Source organism: Oncorhynchus keta, chromosome 12, assembly GCF_023373465.1.
Source record: "Oncorhynchus keta strain PuntledgeMale-10-30-2019 chromosome 12, Oket_V2, whole genome shotgun sequence".
Lineage (NCBI taxonomy): Eukaryota > Metazoa > Chordata > Actinopteri > Salmoniformes > Salmonidae > Oncorhynchus > Oncorhynchus keta.
In genome coordinates this window covers 8,973,426-8,995,993 of record NC_068432.1, presented here as the reverse complement: position 1 = coordinate 8,995,993, position 22,568 = coordinate 8,973,426, and the positions used below count along the sequence as shown (strand labels likewise).

Genomic DNA, 22,568 nt, shown 5'->3' with positions numbered 1-22,568 from the left:
AATAACCACACGTGGTTTTACCGCAACAGAGTAGAGCAACATTCTTCAATAGAAGCAAAAACTGATTAAAAAAAAAATGTATCACGGATAATTATAAAGGGAGTAGGAAAACGTAGAAATTGTCTACAATAATTACAAGGACTTTTCAAGCATTAAATTGAAGAAATGTCATATTTTTAAAGGTAGGCCTAATCCAGTAGTTGAATTTCAGATCTCCAAATTAAAGCTGGATACTTTAAGCCCCTTGTATTGTTTCAAATTGCAGGTGTAACATATGTATTTGTCATGTTATTTCCTTACCAGATCTTATAGAGCCCCATTGCCCTATTTTGCCAATCAGACAGGAGCCCCCACCACCGAGAGGTCCAAGGATGCCACAGTCTTTCCCTGTTGACCAGGCGGGTGTTGGAGTGGGCTACGGCCGTCTGGGAGAGAGGAGATAGGAGGAGCTGGGTTCCTATGGGGGGTTCATGGCTCTGTTCAGGGCGGTCTTCGACCATCCTCCCGACGGCAGAGAGGGAGGAGAGCAACTTCTCCAACTCCAGCAGGGTGCCCAGACTGCTGCAGTGTACTCCTTCACCTTTCGGATGGATGGGTGGCATCGATTACAGAGGTCTCATTCTATTACCTCTAAGTATCGTTACCCTCTTCCGTTGGTACAGGCCAACATCGAACAGCTCAGAGGGGCCTGGTTATTTACGAAGCTGGACCGGCGAAGTAACTACAATCTTATACGCATCCGAGAGGGGGATGAGTGGAAAATGGCCTTCAGCACGACGTCTGGGCACCAGAAGTACTTGGTGATGCCTTAAGGAAAATCCAATGTTCCGTCAGTGTTTCAGGCATTCATGAATGAGGTGTTCCAGGACATGATTAGGCACCAGGTGGTCATGTATATCAATGAAATCTTGGTCTACTCGGCCACCTTGGAAGATCACATCGCTCACTTCCTAGTAGTCCCAAGGCGTCTCCTGGAGAACCACTATTACGTTAAAGCAGATAAGTGCCAGTTCCATCAGGTTGAGGTCTCCTTCTTGGAATACCAGAGCTCTGCACCACTGCTGAGACACCCAGCTCCTATGCTGCTCTTCGTGGTGGAGGTGGATGCCTCAGAGGTGGGCGTGGTAACCATCCTGTCCCAACGCCAAGGTAACCCACAGAAATTGTTTTGATGTGCATACTTCTAAAAGACTTCACCTCCAAGGAGCAATTCCTCATCCTCACCGACAAACGGAACCTGGAGTACATATGAACAGCGAGGCGGCTGAACACACGGCAAGCAAGGTGGGCACTTTACTTCACCAGATTCCACATCACCCCGTCATATCGCCCAGGATCTAATAACATCAAAGCTGATGCACTGTCCCATATCCACAATTTGGAAGAGGTTCCGATCCAGAGTGCTCCTATCATTCTACCATCTGATATATTTGCTCCCGTGCTCTGGGACATAGACATGGACATCCATCAGGCTCTGGAGAGGGAACCAGCGCCTGCTACCTGCCCTCCGGAGCGCATCTACGTCCCAAATGGAGTTAAGGCATCGCTGGACACCCAGGTATCCTCTGCACTATGCAATCGCTCTCCGATAAATACTGGTGGCCCACCTTGGCACAGGACATCACCCGCTATGTCAGCTCCTGCTCCTAATGTGCCCAAACCAAATCTCCCTGGCACGCTCCAGCAGGGAAACTCCTCCCCCTTCCAGTGCCTTAGCGGCCTTGGTCACATCTGACCATAAACTTCATAACTGATCTACCCTTTCTGATGTTTTTACAAATATTATGGTTGTTGTTGACAGATTCTCTATATCCTGCTATTTTATCCCTCTCTCTGGGCTATCTTTCGCTCTCCAGATCGCTGAGGCACAATTCCACCATGTCTTCCGGCACTATGGCCCTTCTTAGGACATCGTTTCCGACCGTAGTCCCCAATTCACGTTGCTGTATGGAGAGCCTTTATGGAGAAGCTGGGGTCCATGGTCAGCCTCACATCTGGGTACCGGCCTCAGCCCTTCGACTGACTTCTTCGAGTGCGTCCTGGAATACAAACCAGCACTGGCTCCGTGGACTCTGAGCCAGACCGAGGCCCCTGCGGTGGACGAGTGGTTCCGAAACCCAGAGGAGGTGTGGAACACCGCCCACGTGAGGTTCCAGCGCACCATCCGCCATCAGAAGGATCAGGCGGACCGCCACCGCAGTGAGGCTTCCGTGTTCCAGCCTGGTGATCGCATCTAGCTCTCCACCAGGAGTCTCCCACTCTGCCTTCCCTGTCGGAAGCTGAGTCCCCAGGCCTTCAAGGTCCTCCGAAGGGTCAATGAGGTAACCTATCGTCGACAACTCCCCTCCAACTACCAATTCTCACCATCCTTTCATGTCTCCTTCCTCAAGCCGGTGGTTCCAGGTCGCCTGGCGGATGCCGTCCCCGGCGACACCCCTCCATCTCCCCTGGACATCGAGGGGACCCCAGCCGATGCAGTTAGGTCCCTCCTGGATTCCCATCATCTGGGATTTCCATCTCCACTGTCTGTACCGGCCCGCTCCGGGGGGGTTACTCCCTCTCTACAGCGTTCGACGTCTCCGGTGTACTAACCACCGGGCCTGACAACACTCATTAAGCACAGCTGCTCCCTGTCATTACTGACACCCGGTCATCATGATCTCTTTGATTACTCCCCCTTTATTTAGCCCTCAGATGATAGCAGTCACTAGGTAGTAATTGTTTTCTCTTACGTTCTATACGCTTCTTATGTCTTGTTCATCTGCATTGCTTAGTTATAAAACTCACCTTCTGCACCTGCTTCCTGACTCGTATTGAGATACGTCATTCAGTATTTTCCATAGAATGCATAGCCCCTCGTTGATCATCCCTTATTTATTGCTTGCCAACGTTGAATTACTGCATGTTTCCTTAGCTAAACTAACCTATCGAGTTAGTTAGCTAGACCAAGTTGACACAAGCTATTTCGGTCTGCTCTAAATCGCTTGTAAATATCTTGCTTTGCAACCTAGAAGAAAAATCACCCAGATAATAATTGTTACGATAGGATTTTCGGTAGGCTAAACCGCAGCCTTTGAGTGCCATAGAGAATGAACTGAGCGCAGTGCAAACGTTTGGTGTCACAGAAAGATATAGAAATGTTGTGAGTCTGGAAAAATAATCTTTGGTATTGTGTAGGCTATAGTAATGTTTCATTAGTTAGTTTGAATTTGAAGTAGGTGTATCTAGCTGTTGTATTTGTATTTCTTCAATTCCTCAAATTATTTCATAAACTATATTGGATAAACGGCTGTACAGATTCCTGGTTCAAATCAACCCAAGATGATGAAACCTGAAGATGTGACAACGTGCATGACAAGGTTGCCCAGAGGAAGCCAGTGCTTCTCAATCCCTACATTGCCCCATTCTTACAAGAGCTCACTGAGATTGAATGAAGACCACTAGTGAGGTAAGTACACACACAAACAACATCAGCTTGATATGTCCCTTGTCCCCTGTATTTTTACCCACAGAGTAGCAGCCCTGGTGGTCTCTGTCTCTCATTCTATTATTTATTTTTCTATGCTTATCCTTGGGGTGAGAAGAGCTGACAAATCAGAACTGAGGAGGATTGTTACGGATCCCCACGAGGAACACCTGATGCTCCACTGACTTCCATCTAATGGATGCTCTGCTGCCTAAACTGTCCCGTTGTGTATTTCACCGCCTCTTACCCAGAATAGTGTTGCACCTGATTATAGATCTAGGATTGCCCCCCCATTCTCTCTCCCCCACACCCCATACACATAGGCACACAAAATAGTCTTTAAATTAGTGTTGTAATGATGCTCTTATTTGGTTACATACGTGCTAACTGTTCTTCCTTCTATTGTCAGTTTTGTTGTTTAGTTTGTTGTTCATGTTGTTACCAATTTGAATAAATGTATTTTATGTAAAAAATAAAAAATAAAAAAAACATCTTGGATTTAGATTTCAAGGACAATTTCGCTGTAAATTTAGAGCATTATCCTGGCACCAGAGTTGCCAGCTGAATACTGTAATTTTGTTTTACAGTAGAGATGCTGTAATATATTTCACAGTACTATTTTCCTTACTGTGAAACATTACAGCGTCCCTGTAAATTTACAGCAGGGATGCGGTAATATGTTTTAGAGTAAGGAAAATACCGTAAAATACATTACAGAATCTATACAATATTAAGTTGGCAACTCTGGTGCCAGTATAATGCTGTAAATTTAGAAGGAAAAGTTTTACAGCAAACTATGGAAACAATTTCCCCTTTGTAGGACAAAACACAGCATTGTGGATGCTCACCTTGGCTTTGTTGATGGTACAGTGCAGAGCATTGTTCTCCTGGTCATACAGTAAACTGAAGTCCAGGGTCCCCAACGTAGCTGCAGGGGAGGGGGGGGCGAGAGCGAGAGAGAAATCAGATATCAGAGCAGAGATGGCTTAGACTGACCATGACCAGGTGGATACAGAGAAAATATATAATCCTTTATCCCTTCAATCAATGTAGATAAAGGGGAAGAGACAGGTTAAAAATCCTTCTTTAACCTATGAGACAATTGAGACATGGATTGTCAACTCAATATTAGGAAGCTGTCCCTAATGTTTAGTACACTCAGTGTATTTCATGTCGGATGTGAGAGACCATCAACATCAGAATATACTCCATAGGGCCCATCTGGAGTATTAACTCCTCTAAACATTTCATTAACTACATGACCATACAAACAAATAATTTAACTAGCCGAATAAAGGCCTATTCTACAGCTTGGCCTGGCACCTAAAATGGCATTACATCCTGTCACTTCCTGCGAGAGAGACTGTTAGACCTCTGCTGGGCGTGGGGTGTGTACATCCAAATCCTTCATACCTCCTGTGTTGTCTTCTCGCTGGCATCTGGAGGGTGTGTTCATTCAATAAACATTGCAGCAAGTTTGGCCACAGAGGTTTGTGTGAGTGAGTGAGTGAGTGAGTGTGTGTGTGTGTGTGTGTGTGTGTGTGTTATGCTTCGTAGAAAGGCACCTGAGGGATTAAACCAGATTTGTTTCCGATTACCAAGATTGGCGCCCGAGCGGTGACTTCAACCTCTAATACATGTATGAGATGCTGGGGGGGAAGCGTGTGGCCTTGCAAAATAGTTTTTCTTTCCACCACCGTTTCATCACTCCCACCAACTAATTTCTGCCCCTTGGTTGCCTCATAGCACGTAACTGGAATCAAATCCCTTACGCCATGTCGTGTCATTATTTCTGTGCTCTAAAAAGGAACATATACCCAGAATTTTCCCAGCAGCAATCTCGATGAGTGAATTGAGAGTGAGCAGAAGTTGGCAGATAATAAAAACTATTATGCTAATTCAGGCAGGCATGCAACTGTATGTATCTGGCTGATACAGGAGGAGTGTATGTATTACCATCTATTCAATGACTAAACATCTTTACTTCTGCCCTCTCTCATCTCTCTCCATTTCACTCTCTCCCCCGCTAGCTCTCTCTCTCTCCTTAACTAAAAGTGCTCGGTGCTTTTGGTTTTTGTATTGCAAAGCTTTGAATTGGATTTCTCAAAGGCTTGAACATCCTGGGGCAAAACAACATTTCTATCTACACTGAACAAAAATATAAACATAGCATGTAAAGTGTTGGTCCCATGTTACATGAGCTGAAGTAAAAGATCCCCCAAAAAGCTTATTTCTCTAAAATGTTGTACTCAAATTTGTTTACCTCCCTGTTACTGAGCATTTTTCCTTTGCCAAGATAATCCATCCACTTGACAGGTGTGGCATATCAAGAAAAAAGATTAAACAGCATGATCATTACACAGGTGCGCCTTGAGCTGGGGAAAGAGGCCACCCTAAAATGTATAGTTTTGTCACACAACACGTCACAGGTGTGTCAAATTTAAGGGAGCGTGCAATTGGCATGCTGACTGCAGGAATGTCCAATTCGCTGTCACCAGATAATTTAATGTTAATTTCTCTACCATAATCCACAGTAATCACAATAAGCATGCAAAATCTGTAAAATCTTTGAAGTACATCCAGTCAAAAACATTAGATGGCTAATCGAATCCATGTCCGCAGAGAGGTTGCAACAAGGCATCGAGAGAGGAGTGGTGGCAACACTCGGGTAATTAACGGAAATGTCAATAACACAAAGAGCAGGCCGTTTGGAGCGGGAGCCAGACAAGAAGAGTAATTATAATTGAACACAGTCTGATTCATCAGCGGCGACTGGCAGCAGCCCTGGCTCGGTGCAGCCGTCTTCCCGCATCTTAAACATCATTTTTCTTTGATTCCATATATGGTGGCCAGCATATAGGCCTACCGTTTTTTGATTCGTTATAGTGTGCCAGCCTACTCTTTCAGTGCCATAGAACTTTCAACCTTTGTTTTTTTTTCTCTCCCCATTGTACGTATTATAAAGCTCTTTGAGGGTGTATTAGTGGGCAAGGAGAGCTTTAATCGCCTCATCTTTCTTTTGTTCAGGGCACTCTGGAAAATATAAGAGGTTTCCAGTGGCTGTCGATAGAGGGATGTATGTGAGCGAGAGAAAGAGAGGTGAGATGGCACTGGCTGCCTAATTCTGCTGGTGTGTTACTCTTACCCGATGAGCCGAATGCTTCATTAAGTGCTTTTGGGTGCGTGCCAGATTAATTCCCTTCCCCACGCATTTCCCAGTGATACACAGATCAAGGCTTTTCAAAGTTTACTTACATTTGGAAGCGCATTAAAGGTCACGAACAGTCCAAAATCATGTTTTTCACGAAATTGGATAATATTTGAAGGAAACCAGAACAAGGAATGATGACCAAAGTATGACATTTTTTACTGGTCCCCTCCCCCATGACAAACACTTGGATTAATTATTAAGTAGACAAGGTGACCTCAACTGTTATTTTAATACACCAATAGTAACATGACATTCTCTTAGCTAATTTAAATAAGTAACACCTTGTAACCGCCCCCCTGCAAGTTTGTGGTGTCAGTAAATATAATAATATAATTACCCTATTCATCTCAGTGCTGCTGTGAACTGCATCCCAATCAACATGCTAAACGGGGGATTTATATATATATAAAAAAAATGATATCATCAATGTAATTTCTATGTATATCACCAAATTTACTTGAGATGATTTTACTGCAACACTGCATCCAAATTGTTTGACATAGGCTTTTCATAGAGCTGTCAGTCAAGGAGAGCTCATGAATATATGCTCCCTTCCCACACAGCCAGTCTTTTCAAACTTCCTGGTAGTTAACAATGAAACAAAAACTACTTCCAGAATGTTCAGGACCTTTAAGACACGTCTTTAGAGAGCAAATGAGCACTCCTCTCCTTTCCACCGAAAACAGCAACAGACGAAGCGCTTCATTAAGTTGTCGATAAAATGGCCACTTGCCATTGTTCAGCAGCGGCCACATTGGGGCCTCTGAGTTGTAATCAAGGCGAAGCTACTTAATAAAAATGAAGAAAGTCTTAATTAAGGCTGTGGGTATTGTGTCAATGGGCCTCTTCAACGGGCCTAACCGTACACAACACCATTACCATAATCATACTTCCATTGTGTCCAACAGAATCAGGGAGTAATTACAAGCCAGTTATCTCCATGGTGAGAGGAGGGCAAGAGAAAAATAGAAAAATAGGGTCACTTGTTGTTGTTGGTGGCAAACGGATCACAGGAAGCACAGATGGACATGCCGGCGGCCTTAAAACAAATCGTAAAATGTCAAAGCCATAAAGGCTCAACGAGAGAAAGGCCATGTTGGATTTGAGTAGCCACGGTGCACGGCAGAGCAAGATTATACCTGACCCACAATCCTTTGGTCCACTCCTGAGGTCGGTGGCATTATCAAAGGCAGGAAACGATTCCGCAACAGAAACATCTATTGTACCGACCTGCGCTGCAGATCAAATGAGCAACTCAGGCTAAAAGGGGATGAAACCATGGAAATCAAGATGTGACACTGTCTGATTTGAATTTAGGACTGTTTAAATCTTGCATTAATGACAGACAGTATGTCTGGGCATTCAAAGTACAAGAGTGTAAATCATTGTCTTACAGACAACATAAACAAACAGAATGGCGACATTACAATATTTGGTAACAATCTAAGTTGACTACATACACTACCGGCCAAAAGTTTTTTAAATACATTTTTTTTTTCTCTACATAGTAGAATAAGGTTGGGGGAATGTGGAGGCCAGCTCATCTGATGCAGCACTCCATCACTCTCCTTCTTGGTAGCCCTTACACAGCCTGGAGGTGTGTTGGGTCATTGTCCTGTGGAAAAACAAATTATAGTCCCACGAAGCCCAAACCAGACGGAATGGCATATTGCTGCAGAATGCTGTGGTAGCCATGCTGGTTAAGTGTGCCTTGAATTCTAAACAAATCACAGACAGTGTCACCAGCAAAGCACCCCGATACCATAACACCTCCTCCTCTATGCTTCAGAGTGGGAAATATACATGTGGAGATCATCCGTTCACCCACACAGCGTCTCACAAAGACACAGCAGTTGGAACCAAACATCTCCAATTTAGACTCATCTGACCAAAGGACAGATTTCCACCGGTCTAATGTCCATTGCTCGTGTTTCTTGACCCAAGCAAGTCTCTTTTTATTATTGGTTTCCTTTAGTAGTGGTTTCTTTGCATCAATTCAATCCATGAAGGCCTGATACACACCGTCTCTGAACAGTTGATGTTGAGATGAGTCTGTTACTCTGTGAAGCATTTTATTTGGGCTGCAATTTCTGAGGCTGTTTACTCTAATGAACTTATCCTCTGCAGCAGAGGTAACTTTGGTTCTTCCTTTCCTGTGGTGGCCCTCATGAGAGCCAGTTTCATCATAGTGCTTGATGCCATTTGCGACTGCACTTCAAGAACAAAGTTATTGTATTTTTCCGTATTGACTGACCTTCATGTCTTAAAGTAACGATGGACTGTCGTTTCTCTTTGCTTATTTGAGCCGTTCTTGCCACAATATGGACTTGGTCTTTTACCAAATAGGGCTATCTTCTGTATAGCCCCTACATTTTCACAACACACCTGATTGGCTCAAACACATTAAGGAAAGAAATTCCACAATTTACCTTTTAAGAAGGCACACCTGTTAATTCAAATCCATTACAGGTGACTACATCCTGAAGCTGGTTGAGAGAAAGTCAAGAGTGTGCAAAGCAGTCATCAAGGCAAAGGGTGTCTATTTGAAAAATCTCAAATATATTTAGTTCTGATATCTTCACTATTATTCTACAATGTAGAAAATAGTAAAAATAAAGAAAAACCCATAAATGAGTTGGTGTTCTTAAACCTTTCGCCGGTAGTGTAGGTAAAAAAAATGGTAAAAAGGATTTTAGTTTCCCTGCATTCAATCTCTCCCTATCCCAGTCTGCTTGCTTTAATATGTCCACCATTGTTCCTGTACCCAAGAAAGCAAGGGTAACTGAACTAAATGACTATCACCCCGTAGCACTCACTTCTGTCATCATGAAGTGCTTTGAGAGGCAAGTTAAGGATCATATCACCTCCACTTTACCCGACAGCCTAGACCCACTTCAATTTGCATACCGCCCCAATGGATCCACAGACGATGCAGTCTCCATCACACTGCACTATCCCATCGGGACAAGATGTAAGAATGATGTTCAGTGACTATAGCTCACCATTCAACACCATACTACCGTCCAAGCTCATCATGAAGGCCAGGGCCCTGGGTCTGAACCCCGCCCTGTGCAACTGGTTCCTGGACTTCCGTGCGGGCTGCCCCCAGGTGGTGAAGGTAGACAACATCACCTCCACACGCTGATCCTCAAAACAAGGACCCTACAAGGGTGCATGCTCAGCCCCCTCCTGTTCTACCTGTTCACCCATGACTGCGAGCCACGCATGCCTCCAACTCAATCATAGACACAACTGTAGTAGGCCTGATTACCAACAATGACGAGACAGCCTACAGGGAGGAGGTGAGGGCCCTGGCGGAGTGGTGCCAGGAAAATAACCCCTTCATCAATGTCAACAAAACGAGCTTCAGGATACAGGAGAGGGAGCACGCCCCATCCAAAATGAATAGCTTCTAATTCCTCGGCGTACTCATCACTGACATTCTGAAATGGTCCACGCACACAGACAGTGTGGTGAAGGCGCAACAGGGCCTCTTCTACCTTAGGGGGCTGAATAAATTTCCCTTGGCCCTGAAGATCTCACAAATGTTTACGGATGCACCCTTGAGAGCATCCTGTCCAGATAGTAAGGCAACTGCACTGCCTGCATCTACAGGGCTCTCTAGAGGGTGGTGCGTTCTGCATAACGCATCACCGGGGACACAATGCCTGCCCTCCTGGACACCTAGAGCATCCAATCTCCAAAGGAAGGCCAAAAAAATAATCAAGGACAACAACCACCCGAGTCACTGTCCTTTTACCTCACTATCATCCAGAAGGCGAGTTCGATACAGGTGCACCAAAGCTGGGACAGAGAAACTGAAAAACAGCTTCCACCTCAAGGCCATTAGACTGTTAAATAGTTACCACTAGCCGACTACCACCAGGTTACTCAACCCTGGACATTTACATTACATTTAAGTCATTTAGCAGACGCTCTTATCCAGAGCGACTTACAAATTGGTGCATTCACCTTATGACATCCAGTGGAACAGCCACTTTACAATAGTGCATCTAAATCTTTTAAGGGGGGGGAGGGGGGGGTGAGAAGGATTACTTTATCTTATCCTAGGTATTCCTTAAAGAGGTGGGGTTTCAGGTGTCTCCGGAAGGTGGTGATTGACTCCGCTGTCCTGGCAGTTCCTGAGCGGGAACTGTACTTCCTCAGTGGTAGGGAGGCGAGCAGGCCAGAGGTGGATGAACGCAGTGCCCTTGTTTGGGTGTAGGGCCTGATCAGAGCCTGGAGGTACTGAGGTGCCGTTCCCCTCACAGCTCCGTAGGCAAGCACCATGGTCTTGTAGCGGATGCGAGCTTCAACTGGAAGCCAGTGGAGAGAGCGGAGGAGCGGGGTGACGTGAGAGAACTTGGGAAGGTTGAACACCAGACGGGCTGCGGCGTTCTGGATGAGTTGTAGGGGTTTAATGGCACAGGCAGGGAGCCCAGCCAACAGCGAGTTGCAGTAATCCAGACGGGAGATGACAAGTGCCTGGATTAGGACCTGCGCCGCTTCCTGTGTGAGGCAGGGTCGTACTCTGCGGATGTTGTAGAGCATGAACCTACAGGAACGGGCCACCGCCTTGATGTTAGTTGAGAACGACAGGGTGTTGTCCAGGATCACGCCAAGGTTCTTAGCGCTCTGGGAGGAGGACACAATGGAGTTGTCAACCGTGATGGCGAGATCATGGAACGGGCAGTCCTTCCCCGGGAGGAAGAGCAGCTCCGTCTTGCCGAGGTTCAGCTTGAGGTGGTGATCCGTCATCCACACTGATATGTCTGCCAGACATGCAGAGATGCGAGTCGCCACCTGGTCATCAGAAGGGGGAAAGGAGAAGATTAATTGTGTGTCGTCTGCATAGCAATGATAGGAGAGACCATGTGAGGTTATGACAGAGCCAAGTGACTTGGTGTATAGCGAGAATAGGACCTTAGAGGATGCTGCCCAATGTACTGTTGAAGTCAGAAGTTTACATACACCTTAGCCAAATACATTTAAACTCAGTTTTTCACAATTCCTGATGTTTAATCCTAGTATAAATTCCCTGGTTAGGTCAGTTAGGATTACCACTTTATTTTAAGAATGTGAAATGTCAGAATAATAGTAGAGAGAATGATATATTTTAGCTTTTATTTCTTTCATCACATTCCCAGGGCGTCAGAAGTTTACATACACTCAATTAGTATTTGGTAGCATTGCCTTTAAATTGTTTTACTTGGGTCAAACATTTCAGGTAGCCTTCCACAAGCTTCCCACAATAAGTTGGGATAATTTTGGCCCATTCATCCTGACAGAGCTGGTGTAACGGAGTCAGGATTGTAGTAAGGCCTCCTTGCTCGCACACACTTTTTCAGTTCTGCCAACAAATTTTCTATAGGATTGAGGTCAGGGCTTTGTGATAGCCACTCCAATACCTTGACTTTTTTGTCCTTGAGCCATTTTGCCACAACTTTGGAAGTATGCTTGGGGTCATTGTCCATTTGAAAGACCCATTTGCGACCAAGCTTTAACTTCCTGACTGATGTCTTGAGATGTTGCTTCAATATATCCACATCATTTTCCTACCTCACGATGCCATCTATTTTGTGATGTGCACTAGTCCTTCCTGCAGCAAAGCACCCCCCAAAAAATGATGCTGCCACCCCCGTGTTTCACGGTTGGGATGGTGTTATTCGGCTTGCAAGCCTCCCCATTTTTCCTCTTAACAGTTCCATTTTTGTTTCATCAAAAAGTACGATCACCAAAAAGTACGATCTTTGTCCCCATGTGCAGTTGCAAACCATAGTCTGGCTTTTTTATGAAGGTTTTGGAGTAGTGGCTTCTTCCTTGCTGAGCGGCCTTCAGGTTATGTCAATATAGGACTTATTTTACTGTGGATATAGATACTTTTGTACCCGTTTCCTCCAGCATCTTCACAAGGTCCTTTGCTGCGGTTCTGGGATTGATTTACACTTTTCGCACCAGAACACGTCTCCTTCCTGAGTGGTATGAGGGCTGGTTGGGCCCATGGTGTTTATACTTGCATACTATTGTTTGTACAGATGAACGTGGTACCCTCAGGCATTTGGAAATTGCTCCCAAGGATGAACCAGACTTGTGGAGGTCTACAATTTTTTTTCTGACATCTTGGGTGATTGATTTTGATTTTCTCATGATGTTAAGCAAAGAGGCACAGAGTTTGAAGGTAGGCCTTGAAATACATACACAGGTACACCTCCAATTGGCTTAAATTATGTCAATAAGCCTATCAGAAGCTTCTAAAGTCATGACATTTTCTGGAAAGGCACAGTTAACTTGTGTATGTAAACTTCTGACACAATGGAATTGTGATACAGTGAATTATAAGTGAAATAATCTGTCTGTAAACAATTGTTGAACAAATTCCTTGTCTCATGCACAAAGTAGATGTCTGAACCGACTTGCCAAAACTATAGTTTGTTAACAGGACATTTGTGGTGGTTGAAAAACAAGTTTAATGACTCCAACCGAAGTGTATGTAAACTTCCGACTTCATCTATGTTTCATGTTTTTTGTGGACCCCAGGAAGCGTAGATGCTGCTTTTGCAACAGCTAATGGTGATCCTAATAAAATACCAAATACTACGATGAGCTAATGCTAAGCTATTTACTAGCTATGTGTGGCATCATGTTTGTTAACGTTATACAATGTATTCTGGGTGTCTGTCAGACCAAAGATGTTATAACAAAATAAGGTGAGGGATGGTTCACCCATCTTTCGTGTAAACTTCCATAAGTGAATGATGGTAGACGACACACCCCCTTCAACATGAGTATTGAAAACAGACCAAACTCATTGTCTCCTCTTCTTATCTTTGGTTGACCCGAAAAAAAACAATCATGGTGGCGCGCACAAACTACCCATCCTCGGATCACTTTCGATTTTTAGAAAGTGTTTTACTCAATTATTTCGATCAATGGTGAGCTCACCCATGATGTGATGAACTGGAAATAGCCATTTCTATTAGCTAATTCATATTATGGTTTCTGTCAGCCGAGAGTTCGATAAATATAACCACTCCTGTTAGTCATTTCCTCAGCGCTAGGACTAATGTACTGTAGCCTACATCTTCCGATTCGGATGATTGTGTTATGCTTTCACCAATTCTGTGAATGTCTGAACATTGCATCCCAAAATAAACTGGTTACATTCAGGACATAACGTTGCAAGGAATGTGTTTGGGCAAAATGTTTCTGTGAAAAAAAAAACAGTGTTGCCAGCTCAAACGCTGCCTGTTGCATCAATTGAAACTGTACGTTCTAAATAAGCGTTCTAATGACCACTGTAGAATGATGACATCTGTTGGTTCGCGCCAAAGGCTTAAGTAGAACGTCAAATAATTTTTACTTAAATACTTTCAGTGGTGACCTGTCATTCAGGGCAGAGCCCGTTTTGCATGTTATTTTGGCATTAATAGTGTCACATATCAGTTTGCAAACAATGTAAAAATCTTTGAGTTAACAAAGCCACATACATACATGGTGTCTTAGATTTTGCAGTGACTTAGTGCGGTGATGTAGTGTCCCCATGAGTGACAGAACACTGAGCGAGCTCAAAAATTCAAGCCCCTTGGGTGCTGCCATAGAGTTACATTAGAAGTGCCCATTCAAGAAGGCTCAACTTTGATGACAAAGTTTGCCCACAAGGACGACCGTGCCACAGAACATCAAGGCGAGTCCAAAAATGTATTGTATGCTTCCTCATAAATGATGTAATATGCCAGGGAGATATGTATACTCTAGCTAAGAACGTAATAGTAAGTGTCTGTTGTGTAGTAAGCTGTTAGTAGCCCATGTGCCTAATAATTTGGTCCCTTTCCCACTCATAAGTTAACCTACTGTTCTGACTTGGTGGTGCACATGTTTTAGAGAAATGTAATCATCAAACATCGCAAGAGCTTTCATTGTCTGCTTATATGCCCCTTTTATTTATCCAAAGGTTTTGACTAGGTGTACAGGGAGAATACCCAAAAAACGGTCCATGATCAGAATTCTGTCACTGTACATTTCAAAAGCGCTGAACAAATAGTTATAATGACAATGTCTGTCCGAGCTTGCTTATTAATGTCTTAATCAAAATGAAGGATGGCCTCTTATCCGCTCGTTGTCACCTTATGCCATAGTTTGTACATCTCAATTGTCAGTAGAAACCACATTTGTTTAAGCAAGTCAGCCATATCAGCTGTTTTTTTTTTAAAGGCAGTAAATGAGGCTGAATGAACTGTTTTGCTGCCAGACAATGCTCTGCTGATTGCCAGGTGTAGCAGTGGTAAGGATTCACTCCATGGTACTGAAAAGAAAGCTCTGCTGTTGGGACAGCTTTATATAGGTCCTAACAGTTTGTGGGCACTGTTAGTCACCGTTATAGTGCAATTAATGTATTGTTTAAGTGCTGTGTTGTGGCTTTGCTGGCGTCATCTACAAATTAATTTTAGGGGTTGCCCCAACAAGATGTACATGATAAAATCACTACTGAGTACTTTACACCACTGAGTATGTGGCTTGAGGCCAAAACAACCTACAGAGAGAGAAAGAGCGAGAGAAAATGAAAGATGGAGATAGAGATATGCAAAGTCCATTTCTACCCTGCTCTCGCTACGTTCTATAGAGACGCTAAATAGGATTTGCATGATGCTCTGTAGACAGCAGTAGTCAGGTGTGATAGAAGTAGGGAAACATACCCACATCCACACTCATAAAACATGTCAATGATAGAGCTGGAGAGTATTAGGGACAGACTGGTAGAGACTGAGAGACTGCCAAGTGCATACTGCAGCAGGGACAGAGTTCTTGCCATCTGATGGAGTAGGCTACCGGCTGATTGGAGCAGTGCTTTAGCTCCTCACTAATCACTGCTCTTCCTACACCATGAAGCACCTGTGCCTCTGCAGGGCATTGTCAGTGAGGGCTGGAAGCTGGGACAAATTGAAGGAAAGCAAATCCCCAGATTTCACAGCATGGGTGAAAAAGAAGGAGAGGGGCTGGAATGGTGATGTTTCAGCGTGTATGTGAGTGTGGTGTTGGGGTCTGCCAATGTACCCGGAGGGTGTGTGTGTGTGTGCACATAATAAGTATGTACATTATGTGTCTACAGTACATGTATTTATGCGTGTTTGGTGTCAGAGTCCATCAATGTGTCTTGAGATAGTGTGCGTGTGCACACTGAATAACTATTGGGTATTTTATTAGGATCCCCATTAGCTGTTGCAAAAGCAGCAGCTACTCTTCCTGAGCTCATGTACTCTATGTGTCTACAATATATGCATTTGTCTTTTGTGTGTATGTGTGTTTTTATATGGTTCTGGTGTCAGCCAGGCAGCTTAATCTTTCAGGACCCCAGGGCATTATTGGGAATCAGGCAAACAGGGGAGTGTATGAGGCAGACTTGATCCCCTATGATTTCAAGAACAATAAATGGGTGGATGTAGAGCAGGGGTGCCAATTTATTTTGCCCCATGGGCCGCATCCAGTCTTCAACACTGAAAATTGGCTATATTTCATCGCTGTCAAAATTGGCAAAGAAATTGTCCTTTATTGTTTTTGCTCCCTGAACGTCTAGCTCTCATTCGGTGATTATTAGCAGACTTACTCATATGTTTCTACTGTTCCGGCGCTCGACATCTCCTGTCTACTAACCACCGGTCCTGGCAACCCATCATTAAGCACACATGGCAACCATCATTATGCACACCTGCGCCCCATCATTAGGCACTTCATCACTACTCTGATTACCTCTGCTTTATATAGCCCTCTGTTGTATCACTCATTAGGCATTCTTGTTTCTGTTTTCTTGTTCAGACGCTACTCCTGTTTTTGTATTCACTCTGTTTGTTCCAATTAAACTCACCGAGTGCACTTGCTTCCTGACTCCCTGCGTCGTCATCACAGAATACAGCCTCACAAAATGAAAGCAGCAGCCAACCGAGACATCTCCCAGGTGGTCAATGAACAAGACCTACTTAGCCAACACCACGACCAGCTGGTGCAACTGGGGAAGGTGATGGATGAGGTCCTCCGCGTTCCTCAACATCTAGATCTTCCCCAAAGGGCGTCAACCCGAACGAGGGGAGGATCCTCTACCATTAATCGACCCAGCACCTCAGCCCATTCAGCAGTCCGCCCAGGCCAAGGATGTCCGTTTGTCCATCCCGGACAAATATGACGGGACTCCATCCATCCTCCTCCAGTGCTCTCTCTTTTTCGCTCATCAGACGGGTGCCCCCACCACTGAGAATTCCAAGGTTGCCACGATTATTTCCCTGCTGACCAGGCGTTGGAGTGGGCTACGGCCGTCTGGGAGAGAGGAGGAGCTGCGTTCCTATGGCTCTGTTCAGAGGAGTCTTCGATCATCCACCAGAGGGCAGAGATGGGGGTTTGCTGCCTAGTCCAACTTCAGCAGGATGGCCAGACCGCTGCGGAGTACGCCCTCCCCTTCCGTACAGTGGCAGCATCCAGCAGATGGAATTATGTTTAAGTTAGATATACGTTTTTGGGAATTGGATGTGTCCCAATCCACTGCATCCGCCAATGTCGCACTTCTGCATCAGCGGTGAAAGGTAGCAGAGCTCGAGTGGTGTTTGCCCGACCATGAGACATCAGGAAAATCGTTCTTCTCACGTAAACGTCTGTAGCCACCGAATGGTTTGACAAACTATTATGCATCTATGGAAAGGGGGAGACTCTCACTCTCCGTTTCGGTCTACGTCCACCACAAGTGTCAGCAGACTTGTCTGAAGTCGGTACCGTCGATGTGCCAACTTCTGTTTAGTAGCATCCGAACCGTTTGGGCTACACACTAATGGGACCCCACTGTGGAACGGGTAGGTTCTAATGAAGACAATGGTTTTCACTCTACAACCCCCACAAGTGTCATAGGACTCATCTGAAGGTAACCAAGTATCTTGAGGTGTGTTCCACCATCGATAGCAACTTGTAACTTTAATGGTTACACCTACTGTGGATGGAGCAATACATGCTTCCCATACGGCAAGATAGTTTGGTTTCTTTCTTGTTTTGGAGTAGCCTAATCCACCCCTTCAGCTGTTGTCTGTGTGTGTGTCTGTGTGTCTGTGTGTGTGTGTGTGTGTGTGTGTGTGTGTGTGTGTGTGTGTGTGTGTGTGTGTGTGTGTGTGTGTGTGTATTAAGCATTGGGAACATGCTGGATTGGCAGATCTCATAAAGTGACGAGTTATGGATCAGCCCAGATGCACCTCAGACCTTATGTCCTGAAAGAAACCTGCCAGACAGACATGTTGTTTACATCCTATCTCCTCTGCTTGGAGATCGAGGGAGATATTGTTTGATCACACAGAGTTGGAGGGCTTTCGTTTCTGCACAGATATCTGGAATTAAAGTGCGGCTCATCAATAACCCCTTGTCAGCCCTGTCTTGAGTGATCTTGTCCTTCCCCTCCTTGGGTGGAGTACCAGAAATCTTCATCGCGCTGTAGTCAGATGGACGACAAATGCCATATAGAGGAGAGAATCTCAGCTGGGGCTCTAATGAGAAGACGACTTGCTATCCTTGTATAACCTCTAGTTAAAAATGCCTTTTCAATGTCTATCTATCTGTATCAAGCAGCTAAAGGAACATTGTGCCTTTACTAAGATGCATCATTGCTAAATAACAATACTATGACCATTGAATAAATCTCAATGTCAAACTGGCACAATCAAACCTCACCTCTCTACTGTGACAGCGCATGTGTGGAACCTGGTGAGCATTCGGGCACACAATACCTACAAGACACAGGCCTACTGTTGATCGGGAGAGTTGCACTGACGTACAGCACTGTGACACGCAGTGCAATCAAACTATTATTTTGAGTCAAGAGATGGGCCACAGAGTGAGAAGAGGCCAGCTGCAGTGTTAGTATGCTAGCTTCACTGATAGTTGAAGTAGACTGGCTCCCAGGCTAACTTCTCCCATTGGCTCCTCTGCACACGTAGACAAGTACACGCATGCACACACGCGCACACACAGGACCGCCCACACACACAGGACCGCCCACACACACAGGACCGCCCACACACACAGGACCGCCCACACACACAGGCCCGTCCACACACACAAGCACACACATAATACAGTAGGAGGTGGCTACTGCTAGACAGCCAGACACACTATCACAACATCAGTCTGCACCAGAAAGATCTTGCTACCCGAGAGCGCTGCTCTAAGCCTCCAGTCTCCCGCTCAAGTCTTGACCAGGACTACACGGGATCTGCCTAGGTGAGCTCAACACTAGTAAAATAAATTCAAACATCAAACATTGCAGTGATTTGAAATCAGTAATGGTACTAATCATTTTTGTAACACACACTTTTTGTTGTTGCCATAATCTGTTTCTGCAGATCAAAGTTGTCTCATTACAACAATGGCTGCCTGCCTATACCTTCTCAATACATCACATACGGTATATCTACAGAACATGAACTGAGAGACGGGCAATAACCAATAACAGAAAAGGGCTCCTATAGCCGCAGCTATATTGAAATTAACAGAAGGAAGAGAAGCCTGCTGATTTTGCAGAAACCTGGTTTCCCCTAAATCAACAGACATTAGAATTCATTTTAAGGCCTATTTATGAAATCCTTCTTTATTGACTACAGCTTGGGGATTTTCACCACTTAGTGTGCGTGTTTCGATGTAAATGATTTGGAGAAGACAGCTGGCTGTTTTAAGATACACTGACCAAGGTGATGGGATAAATCCTTTACTAGCCTTTAGAGGATAGAGGATGAGAAGGATTGGGATTTCTTAGACGAGGGATACAGCAGATGATTGTGTGTGCGTGAGTTGGTGCGTACATGCACTCTTTGAAAAAAAGGTTATTCGACTTTTCCCATAGAAGAACCATTTTTGGTTCCAGGTAGAACCCTGTTGAGTTCCATGTATAACCCTCTGTTGAAAGGGTTCTACATGGAACCCAAAAGGGATAGCACCTTTTTTTCCTAAGAGGTTGCGTACTGTATGTGACCCTTCCCACCAGCACTAATAACGACAGCATTTCTGCAGCTTCCTAGGCTGTTAAAGACCTGAATCTTACCTCAAATGGGTTTTTAATACTTCAGTGACTTTAATGCTCGAGCCAGACTAAACAAACATCCTAACTGTCCTGTACCAGCTGTCAAGACAATAACTTCCCACATTTTCTCAGTGTTCATCCAATGGGCAGTAACAGACCTGAATCTGACCTCTTATGACACATCCTTGATTTCTGCACAGCAAATGGTTTTATTGTACTTGAAACACTATAATCCCAAACTCAGTTCCAGATAAATCAGGACCCGCAGAGCTTTTGAAAAATCCTTTGTTGTCTCGCTTAGAAAGTATGGATTGGTTATGTAAACGGACGAAAGAAAGTGCTTTTCAATCAGTCTCGGTAGAGGCGTCTGTCAAGGCCACCTCTTTTGTATTGTTCGAGGTGTCTGGTAAGGTGTGTGAGTATGTGTCATGCCAGTCTTGTGCGCTTTGATGTGTGTGTGTGCGCACATGTGCAAATGTGTGTGTTAAATACAGAGGCCTGGCACGGGCTGAATCTTTATCTCCTCTTTGCAGGGACAGTGTGGCTGCAGTATGCACTGTCAACCATTCTGTCTGAGCTGACAGCTCCTGAAGAAAACTGAGGAGAGCAGAGCCCTGGGATCGACACAGAAAACCAACCAGGAGGACAATGCTGAAGGCATATCTCAACTCAGGATACTCCCCATAACCAGTTCAATACAGTTTCTACTCCATTTCAGTGAATTAGGCAATGAGGAGTCTAATTCGAATATTGACTGTGAGAGAGCGACTCCCAGTCCAGCATTTTAGAAGTTAGAGCCTGAAAAGCATTCGGGTGAGACTTGGCCTATAAATAATGTGAGCTGACGTAAGAAGTCGCCGTTCACGTAGTTCTGTCTCCCGGGTTCAGAGTTATTTTCTGTCTTACCTTCTTCAATCACAATGCCTCAAACTATTTCCAAAGAACTGATATATATCCTCCCCAAAACAGGTCATGCATTTTCCCCCAGTTGCCGCAACTTTTGAATATTTGGATGCTCGATTGATGAGTCCTTAACCCTTTACTGCAGTGTGCCAAATCGGGGTCTCAAGGAGTGTTTCTGGGTAGTCTTAAACAAATCTACTTTGAAACAAAAGTATACACTTCACACACATGGTTTTGGGCTTAGAAAAAAGAAGACACCTGTACCATGTAATTTTGAGTTTGCATCCCATATGACACTTCATATACATCACAGATGATTTAAATATACAAAACTGTTTGACCTAGAAACACCAGATTTTGGCATAAAAATAACGTTTATTAATTATGAAATTATAAAACATATTAATACCACTAGAGGATGATTTGAAAGGGCTACTATCATAAAAGTCTGTGTGACACAACAAGTATGTGCCAGTGCACAAAGCAGGCGTATTACGCTTTGTCGTCCCACGTGACATTCCCCTGACTCACTGGGAAAAAACACCACAACAACAGATCTGCCAAGTCAAAACACTGCCAACACTCAAAACACTGCCAACACTCAAAACACTGCCAACTCCTCCATCTGCCTATGTCACCAACACACTACCTATGAACCAGTGAGATAATGTATGAACGCTTTGAATAATACCCAAATTAAAGTTGGAACGAATAGAACCCAGGCGTATCCAAACCCTAGAAACATGTGGGACTGGGTGTATTACACTGGCGGGTTTAGGGCAGGGAATATGACTCATGATTAGTAAAACTTCCTCTCTGAGGCTCTAATAAAGGGAGCCATGGGTGGCTGTGTTTTTCACAGGAAGCAGACAATGACGCAAGTGCAGGTGAGTAGTCCGGAGGAAATTAAATTACAGCTGAGAGGGGTATTAAAGTTTTCTTTTTTTGGTGAAAAATGTCACACAGACTGCGGTTGTCACACAGACTGCGGTTGTCACACAGACTGCATGGAAAGAATGACAGTATATTTAGTGTTGGTTAATCAAAATCATTTCAAGAGGCTTTTCTTGATACATGTAAAATCTCAATTTCGTAATTTTAACTTCATAATTCATATTGCGTACTGTATTTTCAGCATAACATTGTGGGTATTCTTATCATCGGCATGGACTGGGGAGTTTGTCAGGGTCAAAATAAATAAGAAAGGAGCAAAGCCCAGATAAAAAGATAAATGAAAACCTGTGGTAGTCTTCTGAAAACCTAATCCTGCAAGCCAGAATTGCTTTCTAAGAGGTGTTGAATGTTCCTTAATGGTCCAACTTTTGCCCTCAGAATAAAGATCATGTTGAAAATAAAACGCATCATCTCAGCCCCATGACAAATGTGTAGAATTTTGCTTTAAAACAGCAACATTTAGTCTCTGGTGCCAAGAGGAGGGCTTTTAAAATGTTTGATTGGGAATTGCACCATTGAGTGTATCGATACTGCTGGGTTTTTCATGCTCAACAGTTTCCTGTGTGTATCAAGAATGGTCCACCACCCAAAGGACATCCAGCAAACTTGACACAACTGTGGGAAGCATTGGAGTCAACATGAGCCAGCATCCCTGGAACATTCTCTATACATTTTCTTTAACTTTGAAATGTAGAGTAGGTTGTGTAGATCAGTAGGTACATTTTTAAAAATCAATTTTTAGATGTACTTATAAGGCAGCAAAATGTGAAGACTGTGCAGGGGGTGTGTAGACTTCCACTAGCGACTGTACGTGACAACAAATTAACCTAGACATCTTAGTGAGGACCCTCTGAGGCCCAAAGCCTCTCTAATCGTGGAGCAGCGTGGCAGCTAAATTTAGCCAAACAGACAGGCAGAACTACCATTAGGCCCCATCCAGTGTATAGTATTAACGTGCTCCTGGAGGGATTATAATGCAGCTTACCACTGTGTAT

General features: G+C 44.3%; 1 protein-coding gene across 5 annotated transcripts in view; it reads right to left on the bottom strand.

Moving 5' to 3' along the window:
• LOC118390929 (double C2-like domain-containing protein beta) overlaps positions 1-22,568 on the bottom strand; it is a 320,447-nt gene that overhangs the window by 98,445 nt on the left and 199,434 nt on the right. For all 5 annotated transcript variants that reach the window (XM_035781772.2, XM_035781776.2, XM_035781773.2 and 2 more), the window contains one exon: positions 4,315-4,394. In XM_035781772.2, the coding sequence (XP_035637665.1) occupies positions 4,315-4,394 (80 nt within the window). The remainder of the gene's footprint in view (positions 1-4,314; positions 4,395-22,568) is intronic.